This window comes from Scyliorhinus canicula, chromosome 14, assembly GCF_902713615.1.
Source record: "Scyliorhinus canicula chromosome 14, sScyCan1.1, whole genome shotgun sequence".
Taxonomy (NCBI): domain Eukaryota; kingdom Metazoa; phylum Chordata; class Chondrichthyes; order Carcharhiniformes; family Scyliorhinidae; genus Scyliorhinus; species Scyliorhinus canicula.
This window is the reverse complement of record NC_052159.1, coordinates 51,402,066-51,424,053: the sequence shown is the minus strand read 5'-3', so window position 1 is coordinate 51,424,053 and position 21,988 is coordinate 51,402,066. Positions and strand designations below refer to the sequence as shown.

General features: G+C 48.3%; 1 protein-coding gene across 3 annotated transcripts in view; it reads left to right on the top strand.

The window, feature by feature from the left end:
• Positions 1 to 21,988, top strand: part of LOC119977670 (anoctamin-7-like) — a 159,428-nt gene that overhangs the window by 55,358 nt on the left and 82,082 nt on the right. For all 3 annotated transcript variants that reach the window (XM_038818849.1, XM_038818847.1, XM_038818848.1), the window contains 5 exons: positions 5,072 to 5,239; positions 6,324 to 6,378; positions 8,089 to 8,220; positions 9,742 to 9,979; positions 21,836 to 21,958. In XM_038818849.1, coding sequence (XP_038674777.1) covers positions 5,111 to 5,239; positions 6,324 to 6,378; positions 8,089 to 8,220; positions 9,742 to 9,979; positions 21,836 to 21,958 — 677 coding nt within the window. In that variant the 5' untranslated portion in view covers positions 5,072 to 5,110. The remainder of the gene's footprint in view (positions 1 to 5,071; positions 5,240 to 6,323; positions 6,379 to 8,088; positions 8,221 to 9,741; positions 9,980 to 21,835; positions 21,959 to 21,988) is intronic.

Genomic DNA, 21,988 nt, shown 5'->3' with positions numbered 1-21,988 from the left:
CAAGGGGAAGCATTGCCTCCACTGCAGAGGAAGCAGGGGATTAGCAGAGTTTACCCCAACCAATGGACACCTAAACAGTGGCCTTTGGAACCCTGTCTGATTCTCTCCATCTCGGGCAGAGGCCTCACCAGTGAGCCCCACTCCTCAGGATCACCAGCTGTCTCCTGGTGAGACTGGCAGCACTGACTGCCTGTGTCATCTCCTCCCAGGCACTGTTCATGAGGGAGGGCTTTTCTGCGGCCCACCCTGGGCAAGAAGGTGTCCCTCCTCTCACTTCATGGGTCCACCTCAGACTCCTGAATTTGGACGGCAGATCTTCTGTGAGCCATTTCTGTAGGTGCAGTGAAATGTGTGATCAGTGGAGTGCTTATAAAGAGCTCCAGTTATCAGGCTGGTCGTGTTTCTTCGTGTTAACTCCAATCCCAGTGATATCAATGCCCCTGGGCTGGGAATTGCTCTCAATTCCCGCCGGTGGAGTGTTGACTTGCTTTAGCACCCCCAATGCAAGTACAAATACTGGTGGGAATACATGGGGTGGGGTTCTCTGGCCTATACTGGAACTATGATCTGACGGAGAAAACAACGTCAACCAAAAATCCAAGTCTGCACCGGGAGCCCAGTGGAATGCCATATTCCGGCACCTCCATTAGTGGCATGAATCTGTTTCATGCCACGTGGCGGCATAAGCCTGAAAATTGTCCAATAACAGCGTAAGCATCTCATTAATGGGCCCCCTGCGATGCTTCACCTCTGCCAGGCAGAAGTGACGATGGTGAGGTTCACTTGTGCTTTTTAAAATGGGGACTGGGCATCGTGGTGTAACTTTCCAAATGTGCAACTGTCGGCTTCCAGTTGTGCTGCTGGCTAGGGGTGCGTCAGCAAGGGGGGGGGATGGGCGGTGACCAGGCGAACTTACCACACTCGCTGGCAGATGCCCAACCAACCCACTGCACTCCTGCAGGAGCACCAGACCCTGCCTGCCCACTGCAATCCTGCACCCATTCACCCTGCCACTGGACAGAGAACCCACGACACACTGCAGCTATGGTCCCAACGGGCAGCCAGCTTTGTTTGCAGTGTGCCAGCCAGTGGCACGTGATGCCCCCTACACGCAACCAGGTTGCACCCTGCTGGCAGGGTAGCATGTGTCCCACCCAAGGAGGGAACCCACTGGAGGGCACAGGACTGGAGCCAGTGATGTGGGCAGGAGGCCGCAGGTGATGGGCGCTGATGGAGATAGGGCTGCGGTGCAGGGTGAGAGGTGTCGTGGGGAAACGCCAGGGCAGTGGGCCCAGGATTGGGAGGGCAGATGGGACATGTGGGGCATGGGCTGCAGGGTAGCCTGTTGGACCTGGGTGGGCACGGGAGTACTCATGCTAACCCTCTGCAAACAATTGATTTTGGTGTACAGCAGGGTATGGTTAGCATCTGCATGGCTGCCGCAGCCCTGGCGGATGCACTCCAGGCTGATGAGCAGGAGCTGCTCGGGAGGACCCTGTAGAACACGAGCCTACCCCAGAGAACCAGGGGCCAGCTGGTCGGCCATCGAGGATGAGGTAGGACGGCGGCGTCCTATTGGGCCTTGTGTATACCGGCAGCGCCTGTCATACAGGGACCTGGGGGGACCAAGCGACATCTATGTCGGATCATGGCTTATTTGGAGTAGTGGGAGTATGGGGGGGGGAGAACACTTGCTCCGGGTGGCCGTCAAAGTGATGGTAGCCCTGAATTTTTTGCCACCTTCAGCGTGGACCGGTCCACCAAGTTGCCCAAGCAGAGGGAATTTCCACCATCGCTGCCAGGGTCTGGGGAGTGATCTGAGACATATGCCCCCCTGTGGTGCAGACACCGGCGCATGAGGGTGATAAGCCATTAACTGGAAGGGCTTCCACTCACTCAAATGAGTAGTTTGTATGTGACCACTGAATGCAGGCCTGATACCCAGGCTGTGTGCATGACTCAATCATATTGGCGTACTTGATGGTTCCTTGGAGGCGAACCCTTAGTTGCCGGGTTGGTTCTTGGGGGGGGGGGGGGGCAGAATTATCCCTTCCGGTCGTGGCTGACATCTATCCAGAGGCCTCAAACCAGCAGAGAACCGCTACAATGATGCCCATGCAGCGGACGGTTGTCATCAAGCGATGCCTCCCCATCCTCGATGCACTGGATCGCTCCTCCCTCTGTGATGAGCTCTGGTACTTCGCAATGCCTGACTTATGACTCCTGCCCCAGTGTCACATTCCACTGTCTGCCCGGGTGATCCCTGCATGCGTGCTAGGCAGCACACCCTGAGCACCTGGTCCAGCCTATCCATCACACTTTGCGGACAGAGGGCTGAGGCAGATCGGAACGTTAGTGAACATGTTTAGTGGTGACCGTGCTCCCTTCTCCCTCGGGTGCCTGAAGGCCTCCGGGCTATGGGGGTGAGGCTGGAGAAATGTCTGGGGACTCTGTCGTCAGTCCTGGAGGCCTGATCTCGGCTCGACCCAGGGTTGCCATGCTCGGAGCCCCATCCCTCTGGGGCTACTTCAGGTCAGCCAGTGCCAAGCCAATGCTCTCCATGCCCTAACCATGGCCCGTTGAGACTGCTGCTGCACATTGCAACGCAATGTCAATGTTGCTCTGGTACATGGCTGCCTGTGACCTAGCTGCCCTGTCCTGTGCCTCAGCCACCAGCCGTACCTTAGGCCTTGGACATTTTGACCCGGGACTCCTCCACAGACGCCACCCATATGGTGTCAGCCTGGGTGGCATGTATTGTCAGCATTGCCTCCTCCTGCGGGCGGTTGGACAGGCAAAGACCCTGGGGGGGCTGGGCTTGCCACACCAGTGCTCAAGTGGAGTTGGGGGACCCTCTGCAGGGGTGGGCAACCATGGAGAGGGGTGGGAGGGATACCTGGAAAGATGGATGAAGGGCCCGGGGGTTGGCCCACATTGCAGAAGGAAGTGACAGAGGCATCATAATGGCTTTGTGAAAAGGTGTTTTAATGTGTTGTACAAACCCCATGCCCAATGCTCTACAGTGCTAGAGCCACGCCCACCTGCGACTGCATCAAACTCCGCAGCACCTCTGCCATTCCCATCTGAGAGCAGGACATGTCCCACAGAACCTCATCAAGGTCAGCCTGGTACTGGGTGACATCCCCCAGCGAGTCAGACATTCTGCCGAGATCCTCCGCCATAGCCGTCACCAACTGCGCGATGACTTGGGCACCTTCACTAATGGTGCCGACTGTGCATCAGGCTCTCCACTGCGGTCACCACCCTGGCAATGTTGGCCTTGGTGCCACTCATTTCCGGCGCCATCTCCTGCTCCTTTAGCCTCTGTGGCTCCTCCAAGCGGCTATGGATCTGCTGGAGTGATGCTGACATTTCCCTCTGAACATCCAGGCTGGTTCCTATCGTCTCCATCAGCTCCGGGTAACTCCAGAGGCTTGGCATCTGGCTGGGAGCCAGCTGGATCCTGGGATCCAGCAGCCCTCCGACTGCTGTCTCGCCAGAGGGTTCCTGTCTCCACCTGATGTGCATCATTAGCAATAGTGTAGTGCTCTCCAGATTGTGCCCCAGAGGCCTGTACCCTAACATGCCCCATGGAGGTGTGTGTGTGTCTGCACTGGTGGGGGTGGGGATGATATCTGTGCAACGACTACGGTTGCATCTACGGAGGTCCCCTCCGAGGTGTTCTCTTCAGAGTCAGGATAGGGGGGCCACCTGGAATGGGCCCACGCCGTCGGTTGGAGGACCTGCGGAGAGAACGGACATGTAGGCAGTGGAGGGATGGGTCAGTCAGTAAGGCAGTCGCTACTCGCGTTTGAAACGGGGTGGGGGGGGCGGTTGCCAGCGAATCAGCTGGCGAGCCTTCATTTGTGACGACAAGCTCGTGAGGCCTCGTTAAGTGGACCAATTAATGTTGAATTGTGTTGCCGGCCTCGCTAGGCCCAGCGCTGGGAAGCTCGAGGCAATTCCCCTCACTACCACTGAAATTCTTCTGGACAATTGCGCCATTGGTCTCCCAAGAGAATTCCAGCTGCTGTTCTTCATCTATAATGGACCTGCACTCCAGACTGGAATCTCTCTCTGGATTGTGCTGTCCACAGGTGCTACCTGCCTTGCTGAGATGCATTGTGTTTGTTTTAAATTTCCAACATCTGGAGTATTTTACTTCTCATGGACCAGAGGGCACACTGCAGATTGTGAAGTTTAGCCTTAAGTGTTGAGTTGGTGTTGAAGTGCAAAGAACCAAAATATAATTTCTAAACTAGCTAAGGATTCTAGCGTGTGTTGTGGTAAAAGTTACGACCATTCCAGTCTGAGTTTCAGTAGCAAAGACTTTTATTGATAAGCATGCAAGGGAGAGACAGCGTGGTGTGACAGGGTGTCTCTCTGATACAAAGGCTAGAACATATTTGTAACTTTTTAGTTATCATATTTCACTATACTGCCTTGCATACCTAAAGTGAGCAGTAAACAGGCTATAAATATTCCCTGTTATTTCACTAGGAGGCTGGGAATGCCTCCCAATTTGTGCTCTTAACACCCTAACATTTGCCTGCCCATCATGTGAAGGTGATTACATATTATGGCTTATGGTTCTTCATTGTGTCTAAACATTGCCTACATTTCCCATCATGCTTTAAAAAGAGCTCCCATTCTAACTGGTGTACCTTTTTTTAAAGCTAAATACTTCTCTTAATTGGATCTTTTGATGGATAGGCCAGCATATCCAAAGGACAATGATGGGGATGGCCAAGCCTCCATTTGCTGCCTAGAATATGGGATTGGACTCCTCTTGAGTTGGATATCTTTTATGAGCCAGAGGGCACAACATTCTAACCATTATTAAGTGGATTATTGGATGAATTCTCTTTGTGGAGATAAAAAGATGTATTTCTTGAGTTTATTGCACGGTGAACTTTAATTATTTGTAGCTAAATTGCACTGATGTTGAATTGAAAGTCAACAATTTATAGTCCTGACCATAATTTTGCACCAAAAACAACAGCAAAGAAGCATGCCTTGCAGATGACAGGAAGTCAAATCACTAATTGACTTCACTTTTGTTTTATTCAAGGGCGTAGATGTGAAATTGCCTTGCCGTTTTGAAAGATTCATGACTCGTTTCGCGACCGAAGTTGAGGTCAACTTTATCAGTGCACATTATGAACATAACAAAAGGCATCTGTTCCGAGGAATTGAAAACCAAGCAACTTTTTTTCGCCCTGCCATCAGATCTCTACTTGTAATTACAGAATTTTGTTATTCTTGGAGGTGTAGGAGTGAATTTCAGATTGTTAATGTCAAATGTTTCATCTGAATGCCATATTGATCAAATTGCAGATGTTGATGAACCTCGTGCAAACCAGACTGCTGCTTGGTGAAGATTGTAATTTTAAACTGACCTTAATTTGGAACGCACAAATGTTAATACTGTGTGTTGTTCTGATGTTATGTTAGCCTTTTATATTTTTGCTAATAAATTCGTACTAATCCGTTTTTATGGAAACACAAGATGCACCATAGCCCTGCATGAAATACATTTGGGCAGTCTGAAGCACAGCTCAAATCTATGCAGGATTTAAATATTGTGTTCTATAATGAGTTAACAGGGCTTTGTGCAAAATGTGATGTAGAGTACAAAGGCCACATGAGTTTAGGGACACAATCTAGTGGCCAGGTCGGGCATGAATGGGAGCGAGCTGGTTAGATCATAGAACTCCTACAATGCAGAAGGAGGTCATTTTGCCCATTGCTTCTGCACTGGCGATCTGAAAGAGCACCCTACCTGGCCCACTTCCCCCATAACTCAATTTAACTTTTGGGCATGACAATTTAGCATAGCCAATCCACCTAACCTGCACCTTTTTTGGACTGTGCAAGGCGGAGGTGTTTGACAGCTTCAAATTCCAAGGTGTGCACATCACCAACAATCTGTCCTGGTCCGCCCATATCGACGCTACGACCAAGAAAGCAAAACAGCGCCTATACTTTCTCAGGAAATAAGGAAATTCGGCATGTCCACATTTGACACTCTCCAACTTTTACAGATGCACCATAGAAAGCACCCCATCTCGCTGCATCACAGCCTGGTGTGGCAACTGCTCAACCCAATACTGTTAGGAACTACAGCGAGCCGTAAGCACAACCCCGGTCCATCATGTGAACCCGCATCCCATCCATTGCCTCCATCTACACCACCCGGTGCCTTGGGAAAGTGGGCAGCATTTTCAAAGACTCCTTTGTGTCTTTAAAAGGAACCTATTCTATTTGGAAAAAATAATCTGGGGGAAACCCATTAAAATAACCTCTACTGTTTTGCTTTGTAGGTTCACTACATCCTCACAAACATAGCCATTGAAATTAGAAATGATGATGCAGAAGGTAACTAGTAAATTATACTTGACATCAAATTTATTTTATTTACATTTGTAATCAATGCTGTTCCAGTTGCTGTGGGGCTATTAAATTGTGAGCTTACTGTTGCAAATTGAACACTTTTTGAGATGACTAATATAATTGAGGAAGAGATGGTCTTGAAACCTGGATGACGGTGATTGTACAGGACCAGGTCAGTTTTTTTTTTAAAAAGTTCCTTGATCAGAGTTACAAAGCGCAGTGTGGACAGGGGCAAACCCCTAATCCTTCTCCTTGCCTGCTCCAAAAACCGATTCACATTGAATCCAATTCATGGGTCCCCACAAGAGAGACATACCAGATCCAGGCATTATACCTGATTTTGCCCTCCATCTTAGCCAAAAGGCCAAGCAGCGATTTAAGGCCAGGACAGTTTAAGTAGACTGTTTTCTCTGAAATGATTCCTTTGCAGCAAGAGCAAGTGGTCAGCCATGTAAATGCTCCTTTTTATTTAATCAGGAAAATCTCTGTGGTGTAATTCTTGATTATGTTCCCTAGAAGAATCATAGAATAGTGCAGTATAGAAGGAGGCACTCAGCCCATCAAGTAGTGCTGGCTCTTTAAAAAGCAATTATATTTGTTGTACGCTCCACATCTTCCTCATTCCTGCAGTTTTTTCTGAAGTATTTTGTACCATTCCCCTTGACTGCTACTTTTAAATCTGTTTTCTTCATTGTTTCAGATACTGCAATACAACTCCTGAACATTCATTACATAACGATTTTTCCTTCCTTTTGTGTCAATTGCCTCAAATCCATACATCCTGGTTATTGACCCAGTAGCCATTGGAAACTGTTTTCTCACTTGTTCTGTGTAGACCTGGTAGATTGTGGTTTCTGGTTAGTGGTCACCCCAGGATGATGTTAATTTGGATAAAATACTTGTTTGGTGCTGAGCTCCTGCTCTTGTACAGCTTTAGCATAACCTGCTGGCCATTGTACTCTGCTTCAATTTATAAAGCCCACAATCCCATTTTCTTTATTAACTATATTTATTTATTAACTTCTACCACAATGTGTCCCTTTACACTTTTCTCTGCATTGACTTTCATCTGCCGTGCAGTCACACATTTTACCAACATATCTGATGACCTTCTTGAAATCTATTACTGCCTTCACTGTTTACTAACTGCACTTCCAAGATTTTTTTTTGGCATCTACAAATTTTGAAATCATGACTTTTACCTCCTTTGGCTTGATAAAGTGTGTTTGTATTGAACACCTGCGCACAGCTTGGCACCTCTCTCAAGCTTGGGTTTTGTATTAGGACCAGGAGTTTACATGGGGTAATATAAAACATGTTATTTAAGGTCACTCTCATTACAGAGTAATGCATCAGTGGAAATTGTTTCAATTCTGCTCTCCTGATTAGGAATCTTCCTGGAATGTTGTATTGGATAATGTGCACAATTAATTCATTGTCAGCTGTGTCATGCAATGGAGGAGCTGACAGAGGCTAACTGGCTCTTCATACAGAGGAAGGAAAACCTGAAGTGAACATCACCCCAGTGTTTCTAAGAACCAGTCACTCAGTAGCATCCAGAGAATCTTGAGCATATGTCCCCAGCCTTTGTAGCTAGGGAAGGTGTGATGATGAAGGCAAGAAGTCATAATGTTGAATATTTTGCTTTTAACTAATGTGCATTTTACTAAAATAATTTTGTTATCTTTGCAACAGCAACGCGCAAGGTTTTAGGAAAAGTTCCAGCTCTCCCATACTTACTTATGAAGAAGGCATTTAAATCTGCTTTTATACTGCACGATTTAAAAATTTGTAGAGATTCCAATCAACTGACACTACAAGACAGTGGTGAGTAGAAGAAAACCCACTGACTGATTGCAGGAAGTTTGGAAATCCAATTATTCGATTTTCAATTTTTTCTGAAATAAGACCAGGAAATACTGGAGACACTCATCAGGTCATAGTTGCGCATTTTAATGTAATATTCCTTGGTAATGATAGGTGCAGGGCAAGACTCTTATCGTATCGCTGTTGGACTGCAAATTTGATGTTGATGCCAAAGGTTTTATTACAAACCGATCCATACTGGATTTGGTCTCGCAGATAAATTTTGCAAGGATGTTATAAATTTGAACAAGCTTTGACCATTGAAAGGATGGAATGAACTTCATAGTTCTTGTCAGAGACTAATGAAAAGCATTGTGTGTGCAAATTTATGATGCATAAGTTCTGCATCAATATGAATATGGTTCCTGCTTGCTTGCACTTCCCGTGAACATCAGGCCCATGTTTACTCTTCAGATAGTCAAGTGTCTGTCTTTGCACTCTTTTTTAAAAATGTTTTTTATTGCTTTTCCCATCTAAGCTTTTCCTGAACTCTGTTGTTGCATGGGGTGGGGTGTGGGAAATGAACAAAGATGGGTCGGAAATTAGGTTTACTAATTTGTGGAAAGAGCGGGTTGTCCTAAGAGGATAGGTTGGACAGGGCTCATTTCCATTGAGTTTAGAAGAGGAAGGGGTGACTTAATTGAAGATTACAAGATCCTGAACGGTCTTGACCAGACGGACGTGGAAATTATATTTCCTCTTGTGGGTAGTCCAGAACTAGGGGGCACTATTTTAAATTACCAGTGCCCTTTTTAGGACTGCGATGAGTATTTTTTTCCCCTCAGTGCCGAACAGGCACCAGAATGTGGCTTTTCACAGTAACTTCATTTGAAGCCTACTTGCGACAATAAGTGATTTTCATTTCATTTGTGTCATTGGAACTATCTACCTCGGGTGGTGAAGATGGGGGTCATTGAATATTTTTAAGGCAGAGGTAGATAGTCTTGTTAGATAAGGGAATCAAAAGGTTATTGGGTATATATGGAAATGTGGAATCAGAAACACAAATAGATCTATTGTGATCTTGCTGATTGACGAATCAAGCTCAATGGGCTAAATGTTCATGTGTATGAGAGACGAGGAGATCAGCAAGTATAACGGAAATGGGAAAAGCTGTCTGCTCAGCTTGCTCTGGTCTGTTTTAACTTTGTTTCCCTGTGGAGTGATTCCTTCTGGCTACCTAGCACTTTAGCCAAGGGGCTTGCTGAGATGAGGAGCTTCATATGTGAAAAGTCATATTGGACTTCAACTTGCCATATCAACATTATGCATTATTGCAGTGTTGGATTTGGGAACAATGCCAGGTTCATGTTGTTCCATTTATTTCATAAAAAAGGATTGATTTTCTTTTTAAAATAATCTGTGTACATGTTTTTCAAAATAAAATTGGATGCATATAATCCAAGTTAACCTTTGGGTTGAAAGAGTTTATTTATTAACAGCAACTGCTTCTCATTGTTATTAATATATTCACTTTTCTAGATCTAACATATGTGGCTTCTGAAGATGAAACAAAACAAACTGGCCCTCCAGATGGATGGACAGAGCTTAATAACTTGTGGGCAAACACTTACCTAAAATTCCAGCCTCTCTGGAAAATACGAAATTATTTTGGTGAAAAAATTGCACTTTATTTTGCTGTGATGGAAACATTATTAATTAGTCTCATTATTCCTGTGCTCCTTGGTGTGGGCGTCTTCGCTTATGGCCTTTATTGCAGGTTTGTAATTTTCTCATTTGCTTTTCAGCAGTGATTTGTATATATTTCTTTAATGAATAGGTGGTATAAGGGTGTTAAATGAGTTTTTTTCCAAGGGATATAATTGAGTCCCATTAAGACTAGCATTCTCCCATTTGGGAAGTGCACTTGCAGGTGGCTCTGGTGGTGCCTATCCTGCTGAACAGAATAGCAGGATTGTGCGCTTGGAAGCGATTTAATTATGCACAAACGAGTTCCGCTCTGGCTCACTTGGTGGGCCTGCAGCTGATTTGTCCATCCGCTCGCCCTCAGCTGATGGGTTTGAAGGTCCCAGCAACATATTTACACATCCAGCACGTTCCCATCACTCTCCGGCCCATCTGTCTTCATCAGACTGTGCAGGATGTCAGCAACCCAGAGGGAGAAGGCTAGCCGCCTCCCGGAGGAATCTGTTCCTCAATTCACCCACCCCACTTGGACTTCTACCCACTGCATCTGGAGTCTCCATCACTTACTTCCTGTAATAGATGCGGTATACCTTTGACCCTCTTTGTTGTGAGGTTTTCATGCTGCCTTGTCGGGTGCAGCTTCCCTCTGCCTTCCATCTTCTTCACCCACCTCCTTATCCCTCTGCATGCCGTTGTGACCAATATCACCCTGCAGTCCTTCCACATGGCTCCCCTTGCCATTGTCTGCCCACCCGTATCCCATGGCCATGCTTCACACTCCCAGTCAGATTTTTGCGATGGCAGCATGGGTTCCATAGCACAGTGCTGTTCAGATAAACGCTGTTGTGTGACACCAGGGACAAGGAAACCCCTGTGCTAATCAGGCACAGTACTGATCCGACTCAGTGACAGAGGAGGGTCAATGGGTCCAGTGGAACAGTATGAAGATGGAGGTAGGAACTGGTCTTCCCCAACAGAGTGGTGTGCAGCGTGTCAGGAGCAGCACAGCACTATGGCAGAAAGATATTGCACTCACCCCAAAGTCTCTGGTGAACTGAGGACAGCCTTCTGCACACCACTCATTAGCAATTGGGTTGGACACCAATGTAAATTCCTATTGGCGCGATGCATGATTGGAAGGCCTGATGGGTTGCTGGCAGGCAGCTGTTATAATGAGCATTCATGAGATGCAGCTGAATGTAAAAATGGTGTCCATGCCACTTGCCAGAGGGAAATGTAACCTGCTATTGAGAGATTTTATGCTTGCGGGTTTCCGACATTTTGGTTCCTACTGCGGGCTGGTTGGGAAAATTTCATCCAGTATTTTCTAGCTCTGAGATTACTTGTTTGGTACCCTAATGGACTATTCTAAAAGGTGGAATGACCTGGATTTGTAATTTTCAATTTTCAAAAATGGGAAGAGCTTGATTATGCCCTCTGGAGGAGGAAAGGAAGAACAGCTATTGGAGACAATGAGTTGGCCTGGGTGATCATTTGCAATGATAGCAATACTCTCCCAACTCTTAAACTCTAAACAATGTTTTTTTTCCTCCTCCCCTGTCTCTATAAGGCATGCCCACCTGTGCAGGCAAGCATTGCAGGAGGATGATACATAGATACATAGAAGATAGGAGCAGGAGGAGGCCTTTTGGCCCTTCGAGCCTGCTCCGCCATTCATCATGGTCATGGCTGATTATCCAACTCAATAGCCTAATCCTGCTTTCTCCCCATAGCCTTTGATCCCATTCTCCCCAAGTGCAATATCCAGCTGCCTCTTGAATATATTCAAAGTTTTAGCATCAACTACTTCCTGTGATAATGAATTCCACAGGCTCACCACTCTGTCTCCTTATATGTGTCTGAAATGGTTTACCCTGAATCCTCAGACTGTGATTGTTGTGCAACTCCGCACCTAAAGCCTCGCAAGAATAAAATGACCATGGGGCAGTTGTCAATTGGACCATGGTTATTTATGAGAGTCAATCTGGGGCCACTGAGAAAGCTACAGTAAATATCAAAGTCTCGCCACCCCTAACCCAATATAGCGCACTCCTGCAGCAAAGTTCAGTACAGAGACATACAGGTCTAAAAACTGAAGTCCACACTACATGAAGACGGGAGCAATTATCTGTACACGTGGTGACTAGGGGCTTTTCACAGTAACTGCATTGAAGCCTACTTGTGACAATAAGTTATTAGTATTATTATTTACATATGTCAGCCTCTGGAACTGAGGTGATGAGAAATTCCTTCGAGTTGTCATTCTTTGGAATTCTCCAGCCAGTGAGCTGTGAATGTTCAGTAATTGATTATATAAAGACAGGGCAATAAAAGATATTTGGAACTGAGGAAATTGAGGGATATGTGAATAGTGCAGGGGGGAGGGTAGCTGAGGTAAAAGGTCAGCCATGGTGGAGCAGGCATGATGGTCAAAATGGCTAAATCCTGTTTTTCTTGCTATATTAAATGAGTAGTTGCTTCTCTTCCCAATATCACTATTGTAAAAGCTACATACAAGTTAGTTTGTACAGAGTTTCCTGAAGTAACTTATTTGTTCATGGTGTGTGGGCATTGCTGGCTAGGGTAATATTTATTGCCCATCCCTAATTGCCCACGAAGGTGGTTTTAAGCCATTGCCTTGAACCACTGCAGTCCATGTGGTGTAGGTACATCCGCAATGCTGTTGGGAAGGGGCTGGTTTAGCACAGGGCTATATAGCTAGCTTTTAAAGCAGGTCAGCAGCGCGGGTTCAATTCCCGTACCAGCTTCCCCGAAGAGGTGCCGGAATGTGGCAACTAGGGGCTTTTCACAGTAACTTTGTTTGAAGCCTACTTGTGACCATAAGTGATTTTCATTTTGACCCAGTTACCAAGAAGGAAGATATAGTTCCAAGTCTTGAATGGTATTTCCATGCATCATCTGCTCTTGTCCCCTTCTGGGTGGTGTCGGGGGTTTGGAAGTGTGGTAGTATGACTAGAGGTATTACGGTAACTAGCAATGCCGAGACACCTTTGGTGGAGAAGGCTCGCTGCTCATTGGCCCAATGGTATGTATCACTAGTCACCCATTGGTTAGAGCTGTAAGGTAGCTCCGCCCTGTAAGGCAGGGTAGAAGAGCCCGTGTGTTCCCCACAGATTCCTTTTCTGTACCTGAGCTGCTGGGGAAACATCTTGTCTATTAAAGCCTTCAGTTTCGGACTACAACTTCGCTTCTGTGGTCAATTGATAGTGCATCAGGAAGGTGCTGTCGAAGGCACCTTTAGTGAGTTGCTGCAGTGCATCTTGCAGATGGTACACACTGCTGCCACTGTGTGTTGGCGGTGGGAGTGAATGTTGAAGGTGGTGGATGGGGTGCCTGGAGCATGGATCTTGGCAAGTTTCTTGTGTTGTTGCTGTTGCACTCATCCAATCTCGAGACCAATAGGAATGCACAATAAACGCTGGCCGAGTCAGCGACGCCCACATGAAAATGTACAAAGCTTTCTTTTACGCGTTTACTTTCAAATATGTAAAACTTTTTTGACATTTTTTTTGCCACGAGTAATGAAAGCGACGGTTTCTTAAAAGTCCTTCAACATTTATTGTACATTATTAAATTTGAATTTGGAGCTTCATATCCCTAGAGTCCAGATCATTTTTGCTTGGCAATATCCAAGCATTTATTCTGAGCCCAGCATTTTGAGGATGGCTTAATAGGACAACATAACTTAAATATCTTTCACCTGTTAATGTTCAAAAGGGAACATTTTCACTTTAAATCAGTTGATGCATCAAAGGCACCCTTCAGTAGTTACACGCACTTGCATTACTTCTGCACAAATGTGCAATCTGTCTTTGCATCTCTTGTGTTATGTCCTCAATCATTTTAGCATGTGAGTCACATTCATCAGCAGCCACATTGCATCCAAAGTCCCTGATACTGATGAGGTACTTCTGCAAACCCTCTCTCACTTGGGGTCATGCCAATCCTTGTGCCAAACTTTTACTCCTTTTATATGACCTGTGGGCTCTGGCAACACGAACAACAATTCCACAACCCTTTTTACCTTCCTGTTTTTCAGATCGCTGTTATTTCTAATTGGACAACACACACACAACGCAGTCTCTGCCATATTCTGAGACCTGCTTCAACACCAGGAACTATTTGAAGACTGCTAGACAGAAACCTGTTCCCTTTGAGAAGGGGTAGAGCGGGTTAGGATGGAGGAGGAATCTTGTAAGGGGTCTAGTTTGAGGGCTATGGTGACAGCAGCATTGCCAATGGCTCCGATTAGGTATTGAAGGAGCCTGGTGGTACAGTCCAGAATGAAGATTATAGAATCAGTTGAGGAGGCATTTTTGGGTTGAAGAGATGTTGGTGCTAACGCCACTGTATGAGAATCATGGGTTTGAGCCGCGGGGGATGGATAGTGTATACAGGAGGTGGAGGGAAGTGGTGCTGGTCAAGGTAAGGGTTCACCAATCTGGAGGAGCTAAGGGAGAGGGTAGAGCTGCCGAGGGGGAGTGAGTTCAGGTATCTGCAGGTTAGGGAATTTGTGCGAAAGGCCTGGAGGGGTTTCCCCAGGTTACAGGGATACAACCTGCTGGAGAAACTGCTGCTTCTGAATGTGGAAGAGGAGGGAAGAATTGGGGATATATACGTGGCTGGGGGTGCAGGGAGGTGAGCGGGTGAAGATCAAGGAGAAATGGGAAGCGGAGTTGGGAGGGAATATCAATTGGGGAGTATGGAGTGAGGCACTGCGAAGGGTAAACGGGAACTCCTCTTGAGCAAGGATGAGCCTGGTACAGTTTAAGGTGGTGCACAGGGTGCATATGACTTGGGTGAGAACGAGTGGGTTCTTTCAGGTGGTAGCAGGTGAGTGTGAGAGGTGTGGGCGGGGGCCAGCGAATCACACGCACATGTTTTGGGGTTGTGAAAAATTGGGAAGATTCTGGGTGGGAGTGTTCATGGTCTTAGCCAGGATAGTGGAGGAGGAGGTGGACCCGGACCCTTTGGTGGCGATATTTGCGGTTTCAGAGAAGCCGGAGCTCATGGAGAGGAGGAAGGCCGATGTCTTGGCCTTCGGCTCTCTGATTGCATGGCGGTGAATTTTGCTGGAGTTGCGGTCAGCATCGCCACCGGGGGTAGCGGCATGGTTGGGTGACCTATACGACTTCCTGCAGTTAGAGAAGATAAAGTACGAGTTAAGGGGCTCTTCAGGGGGGTTTGAGAAAAGGTGGGGATGTTTGTGACTGTGTTTGAGGGGCTGTTCGTTGCGGGGGAGGGGGTGAAAAAGGGGGAAAATCTGTACAGACTGTATAGTTGATTGTTGGGAAGTATAGTTTCCCAGGGTCCTTATTCGCTGTAACCTGTTTTGATACATGTTTGTAGTAAAATGCATTTAAAAAGAAAAGAAACCTGTTCCAATTGGAGAGAACCTTTGCTTGTTTTCTCGATCCAGGTTTTCCAGTGTTCTTAACTGTCAAATAGGAAACAGTGGCTGACTCAACCCCACTGCAATTAACATTCATTTCATCCTTTGTTTTGTTTCTTAGCTTTCATCCCCAGGTCACATGGACATGCTTGGAATCTATTAGTGTAGTCACGGCCATATAACATATGTTTCCTTGAAGTGGTGAATGTGCATCCCTCCCTTTGAATGTATGCATGGTTCGATTTTAAACATTGCCCAGCAGAGACGCATTGGCGTAAACATAAATTTGTTTATTTACTACTACTGATATTCAGTTGAAAAGTTTTAGATAATGAAAATCGGGATACAAAGATTAAAATGCAGGTAAAAGAAAAAGATACTTTGAGATTTAACATCCGTCTCTTGTGATACTGGTGGATTCTGCCGTCTCTTGTAATACAGATGGATTCTGCCGTCTCTTGTGATAATGGTGGATTCTGCAGTCAGTCTGTCTTTTTCAGCTCAGCAGGATTTTAGGGAGAGAGAAAATGTCCTATTCCTCTCGTCACATCACTTGTAGATTTCTTGGACATCACGCAGAGGGTGGAGAAAATCCAACCCCAAGGCTTTCACATGTTCAGGGAAGAGTATTTTCAAGCATGTCCACTTCATAGAACATACAATGCAGAAGGAGGCCATTCAGCCCATCGAGTCTGCACCGACCCACAAGCCCTCACTCAACCACACTATCCCGGTAACCCACTTAACCCTCCTAACCTTTCTTGGTCACTTAAGGGCAATTTATCATGGCCAATCCACCTAACCGGCACGTCTTTGGACTGTGGGAGGAAACCGGAGCACCCGGAGGAAACCCGCGCATACACGGGGAGAACATGCAGACTCCGCACAGACAGTGACCCAGCAGGGAATTGAACCTGGCACCCTGGCGCTGTGAAGCTACAGTGCTAATCACTTGAGCTACCGTGCTGCCCTTCATAATCCACTTGAAACTTTCTGGAAGCTCAGTCACATTGCAGGGGGTAGGGGAAAGGTCAAGTGACTTTCAGCAGCCACCTTTAAGGCTTCTTGCGTCCATTTTTGAAAAATAAAGCTAACCTTTGCAAAGTCTAAAATATCACAACTACATGCCCGCTTGTGACATTGTCAAAGGGCAGCACAGTGGTTAGCATTGTTGCTTCACAGCTCCAGGGACCCAGGTTCGATTCCTGGCTTGTGTTACTGTCTGTGTGGAGTCTGCATTTTCTCCCTGTCTCTGCGTGGGTTTCCTCCGGGTGTGCCGGTTTCCTCCCACTAGTCCCGAAAGATGAGCTGTTGGGTAATTTGGACATTCTGAATTCTCCCTCTGTGTACCCAAACAGGCGCCAGAATGTGGCGACAAGTGGCTTTCGTTTTTAATGCTTTCGTTTTCTTGCAGTTGTATTGAATATTTGACTAGTACATTCTCATCTTCACGTCTATTCTCTATATGAAGGTATTCTATTAAGATGCAAACATGTTCCTTGCCTATTTTGATGCTGGTAAATTTTCTCCATCAAATAAGTGACTATTAACGAGAGCCATGGGAAGCAGATGGTCACAAAATAGCATTGAGGTGTTTGTAAAGCTTTTTAGAAATCCTCTTAACATTTTTAATGTCATAATTATGTCCAAATTACTTTTCCTGAACTTGGTTGGTAGCCCTCTCAATCTCTAACTCAAATACTGTGGGTTCAAGTCTCACTTTGGCGACTTGAACACACAATCTAGACTAACACAAATCCAGTCATGAAGTGCTATCTTTCAGATGAAGCATTAAACCGAAACACCAATTGCCCCTTCGAGTAGGTGTCTGTGGTGAATGTATTGTACTAACCATTCACCACTGTATCACACATTGTATCACGCTGTTGCCCATGTGAGCTCCATCTATGGACCATTGTACGATATTGCACATGTTAGTGCCCTTGTGGGCTCTGCCCCCTTGAGGTGAGGTATAAAGAGCTGCTGCCCTGTTGGCGACTCTCAGTAGCAGAGCAGTCGCAGGCACTGTTCTAGTCGATTAAAGCCATAGTTTACATCTACTCTCTGTTTCACGTGAATTGATGGTCGCATCAATTTAATCGGCTACAACACCACAATGGAATCTGCCCTCAAACTTGACCGACTGGAACTCGATCAACAAGCTGCGAAGGCCAAAGGGATTTTTTTCGCACTGGCTCTGCTGTTTTGAGGCCTACCTCACCGCCTCCTCCTCTCCTTCCATCTCCGACGATGAGAAGCTGAGCCTTCTCCACGCCCGGGTGAGCCATCGAATCTCTGTACAACTCGAGGAAGCCTCCACTTACGCAGACACCCTCGTGATACTGAAGCGCCTATACGCAAGGCCAGTGAACGAGGTGTACACGTGGCATCTCCTCAATACTCGCCGCCAATGCCCCGGGGAATTGCTGGAGGAGTACCTACACAACCTCAAAGTCCTCGTGCGAAGTTGCAACTACCAGGACATTACGGCCACTCAACATATGGACCTTGCCGTCCGGGACGCCTACATGGCTGGAGTCAGCTCTAACTACTTGACACAGCGCCTACTCGAAAGGTGCCCTCGACCTGGAAGAGACAGTAAAGCTAGCCTCCTCCCTCGAAGTAGCGTTCCAAACCCTCAACGCGTTCCCGTCTGATCACGCGACCCCCTCATGGGCCCCCGACCAGAGTGTACACCAGGCCTGTGCTGCGCGCCTGCCCGCCCAACATGTGCGGCTGCCCTACTTCTGCGGCCAGCATCAGCACCCCAGGCAGCGTTGCCCGGCTCGGAAGCGAATTGCAGCGACTGCGGTAAAAAGGGACATTTTCGCTAAAGTTTGCCTGGCCAGGTCCAAATTCTCAATCACAGGCCTGACTCTCAAGACTCGCAGACAATGCAATGTGGTTGTGTGCCTGCCAGCTCTCTCTTCTCTTCTCTTCCCCCCCCCCCCCCGGATGTGTCATCAGCCTTGTGTTGTCCGGGGGCAGCCATCTTCAAGCCTACGCAACATGTGCGACTCACGGGGGCCGCCATCTTGGTCATCGTCGCACACGTGCGACTCATAAGGGCGCCATCTTGGACGCAATCTTCCTCGCCGCCCGACAGGTGAGACCGACGGGGGCAGCCATCTTGGGACCACCCCAGCACCTCCGACCACGCCCGCAACTCACCGCGGTCACCCTGGACCAGTTACAACCCAAACACCTCCAGAGCTCCATGATGACCGTCCAGATCAATGGACATGAAACGCCTTGCCTGTTCGACTCTGGGAGCACGGAGAGCTTCATTCATCCAGACTTGGTAAGGCGCTGCTCGCTCCCAATCTTCCCTGCGCATCAAACCATCTCCCTCGCTTCTGGGTCGCACTCTGTGCAGATCCGGGGATGCAATACCGCAACCCTACCAATACAGGGCGGCGAGTACGCCAATTTTAAGTTTATATGTACTCTCCGACCTCTGCGCTCCTCTCCTGTTGGGACTGAACTTTCAGTGCAACATCAGGAGCCTAACTGAAGTTCGGCGGGCCCCTATCCCCTCTCACCGTATGTAGCCTCGCAACCCTGAAGGTCAACCCTCCCCCGCTCTTCGCAAATCTCACCACCGACTGTAAGCCAGTTGCCACCAGAAGTACGCGGTACAGCATCCAGGACGGGACTTTCATCCCGTCCGAGGTCCAGCGACTCTTGCGGGAGGGGATCATCGAGGCCAGCAATAGCCCCTGGAGAGCTCAGATGGTGGTCGTCAGGACCGGGGAAAAGACCCGAATGGTTGTAGACTACGGCCAGACCATAAAACAGTACATGCACCTCGATTTGTACCCCCTTCCCCAGATCGCAGACATAGTCAACCAGATTGCACACTACCGACTGTTCTCCACAGTGGATCTGAAGTCCGCATACCACCAACTCCCAATCCGCCTGGGGGACCGCCACTATACGGCCTTTGAGGCAGACGGCCACCTCTTCCACTTCCTCCGGGTCCCACTTGGCGTCAGAAATGGGGTCTCAGTCTTCCAAAGAACAATGGACCGAATGGTGGACCAGTACGGGCTGCGGGCGACATTTCCGTACTTGGACAACATCACCATCTGCGGCCATGATCAGCAGGGCCACGATGCCAACCTCCAGAGATTTCTCCAAACCGCACAAAACCCGTAACCTCACTTACAACAAGGAGAAATGCGTTTTCCGCACAACCAGACTAGCCATCCTCGGCTATGTCATGGAAAACGGAGTGCTAAGACCCGACCCCGACCTCCTGCAACTCCCCCTTCCCCACTTCCCCACTGCCCCAAGGCCCTGAAAAGTGCCTCGTGTTCTTTTCCTATTACGACCAGTGGGTCCCCAACTATGCGGACAAAACTCGCCCACTAATCAAGGCCACCACCTTCCCACTGGCGGCCGAGGCCCGCCAGGCCTTCAGCTGAATCAAGGTGGACATCACCAAAGCCGCAATGCGCGCCGTGGACGAGTCCGTCCCTTTTCAGGTGGAGAGCGACGCGTCAGAAATCGCCCTTGCCGCCACCCTTAACCAGGCAGGCAGGCCAGTAGCATTTTTTTCACGTACCCTCAACGCCTCTGAAATTCGACACACATCGGTTGAGAAAGAAGCCCAAGCCATCGTGGAGGCTGTGCGGCACTGGAGGCACTACCTCCAGTACTACTTGGACAACGTCACCATCTGTGTGACCAACGATCGATAGCCTTTCATATTTGATAATACGCAGCGGGGCAAGATCAAGAATGATAAGATCTTGAGGTGGAGGATCGAACTCTGCAGCTATAATTATGATATAGTATATCGTCCTTGGAAGCTAAACGAGCCCCCAGATGCCCTGTCCCGCGGCACGTGCGCAGCACGCAAGATGACCAACTCCGGGCCATCCACTATGACCTCTGCCACCCGGGGGTCACCCGGCTCCTCCACTACATCAAGACCTGCAACCTGTCCTACTCCACCGAGGAGGTCAGGGACTGCCAAATTTGCGCGGAGTGCAAACCGCACTTCTATTGACCGGTAAGGCCCACCTGGTGAAGGCATCCCGGCCCTTTGAGCACCTCCGTATCGACTTCAAAGGGCCCCTCACCTCTACTGACCACAACATGTATTTCCTAAACGTCATTGACGAGTTCTCCCGCTTCCTCTTCACAATCCCTTGCCCCGACGTGACCGCGGCCACCGCCATTAAGGCCCTACATAGTGTCTTCACCTTTTTCGGTTTCCCCACGTACGTCCACAGTGACCGTGGCTCGTCGTTCATGAGCGACGAACTGTGTCAGTATCTGCTCGGTAAGGGCATAGCCTCCAGCAGGGCTGCCAGTTACAATCCCCGGGGAAACGGACAGGTGGAGAGGGAGAACATGATGGTCTGGAAGGCCGTCCTCCTGACCCTACGGTCTAGGAATTTCCCACTGGCAGGAGGTCCTCCCCGACGCGCTCCACTCCATTAGGTCCTTCCTTTGCACGGCCACGAACGAGACCCCTCATGACCGCCTGTTTGTTTTCCCCAGGAAATCCACCTCCGGGGTCTCGCTTCCATCCTGGCTGAAGACACCAGGGCCCGTCCTACTCCGCAAACACGTAAGGAGCCATAAGTCCGACCCCCTGGTCGAGCGGTTCCAGCTCCTTCACACCAAACCCGAGTACACATACGCAGAACATCCCGACGGCCGACAGGATACAGTTTCCCTCCAGGACCTGGCACCCGCAGGTTCCCCTACCACCATCCCAACCTACCACCTCTTTCCCCCCCCCCCCCCCCCCCAACCTACACCGAACAGCGCCCCCACCCCTACATGGCCTCTACACCCCCTCCCTATACTCCCTTCACCGACCCAGAGGAACGAAGCTCCAGAAGAGACGCTCCCACGTCTGTCCCCGCACCGGCGGCTGCACCACCCATGCCCGCACGGATGAGCTCAACACCCGGGCCAGCTGCGATACCAGAGCTCCGGTGATCACAGCACACGATCAGGGTGCCGGATAGACTGAACCTGTGCACCCTTCACCCCTGCCGGACTTCATTATTTTTAACAGGGGGTGAATGTGGTGAACGTATTGTACTAACCATTCACCACTGTATCACGCGGTTGCCCATGTGGGCTCCACCTATGGACCATTGTACGATATTACACAGAATGTATCATGTGGTGCCCTTGTGGGCTCCGCCCCCTTGAGGGGAGGTATAAAGAGCAGTAGCCCTGTAGGCGGCTCTCAGTAGCAGAGCAGTCGCAGGCAGGCACTGTTGTAGTTGATTAAAGCCACAGTTTATATCTACTCTCTGTTTCGCGTGAATTGATGGTCGCATCAGTGTCATAACGTTTCACGGAATTCTCCCTGATATCCTGGTTGACATTGATCCCTGAACCAGCCTTTCTTAACGTGATAGTGCCCAGATAATTGATTTGTTTGTGGGACCTTGGCTGTGTGGATATTTTCACGTTTTGTGCTTTGCCATAGAGACAGTGTTTTATCTGTTTTCTCTTTCTCTAAAGCTCTGTTTTTCCCTTTTTCAGTATATCTTGTTACAATGCCAGCAATAATCTAGATGATTTTTTGCGTGGATATAATTACGATGAGCTCTGTCAGTCTTCAACCAAGATCGGAGAAGTGGTAAACCAGGCTGTGAATAGAATTCGGTATAATTATTTTGAGCGTGATTTTAAAAT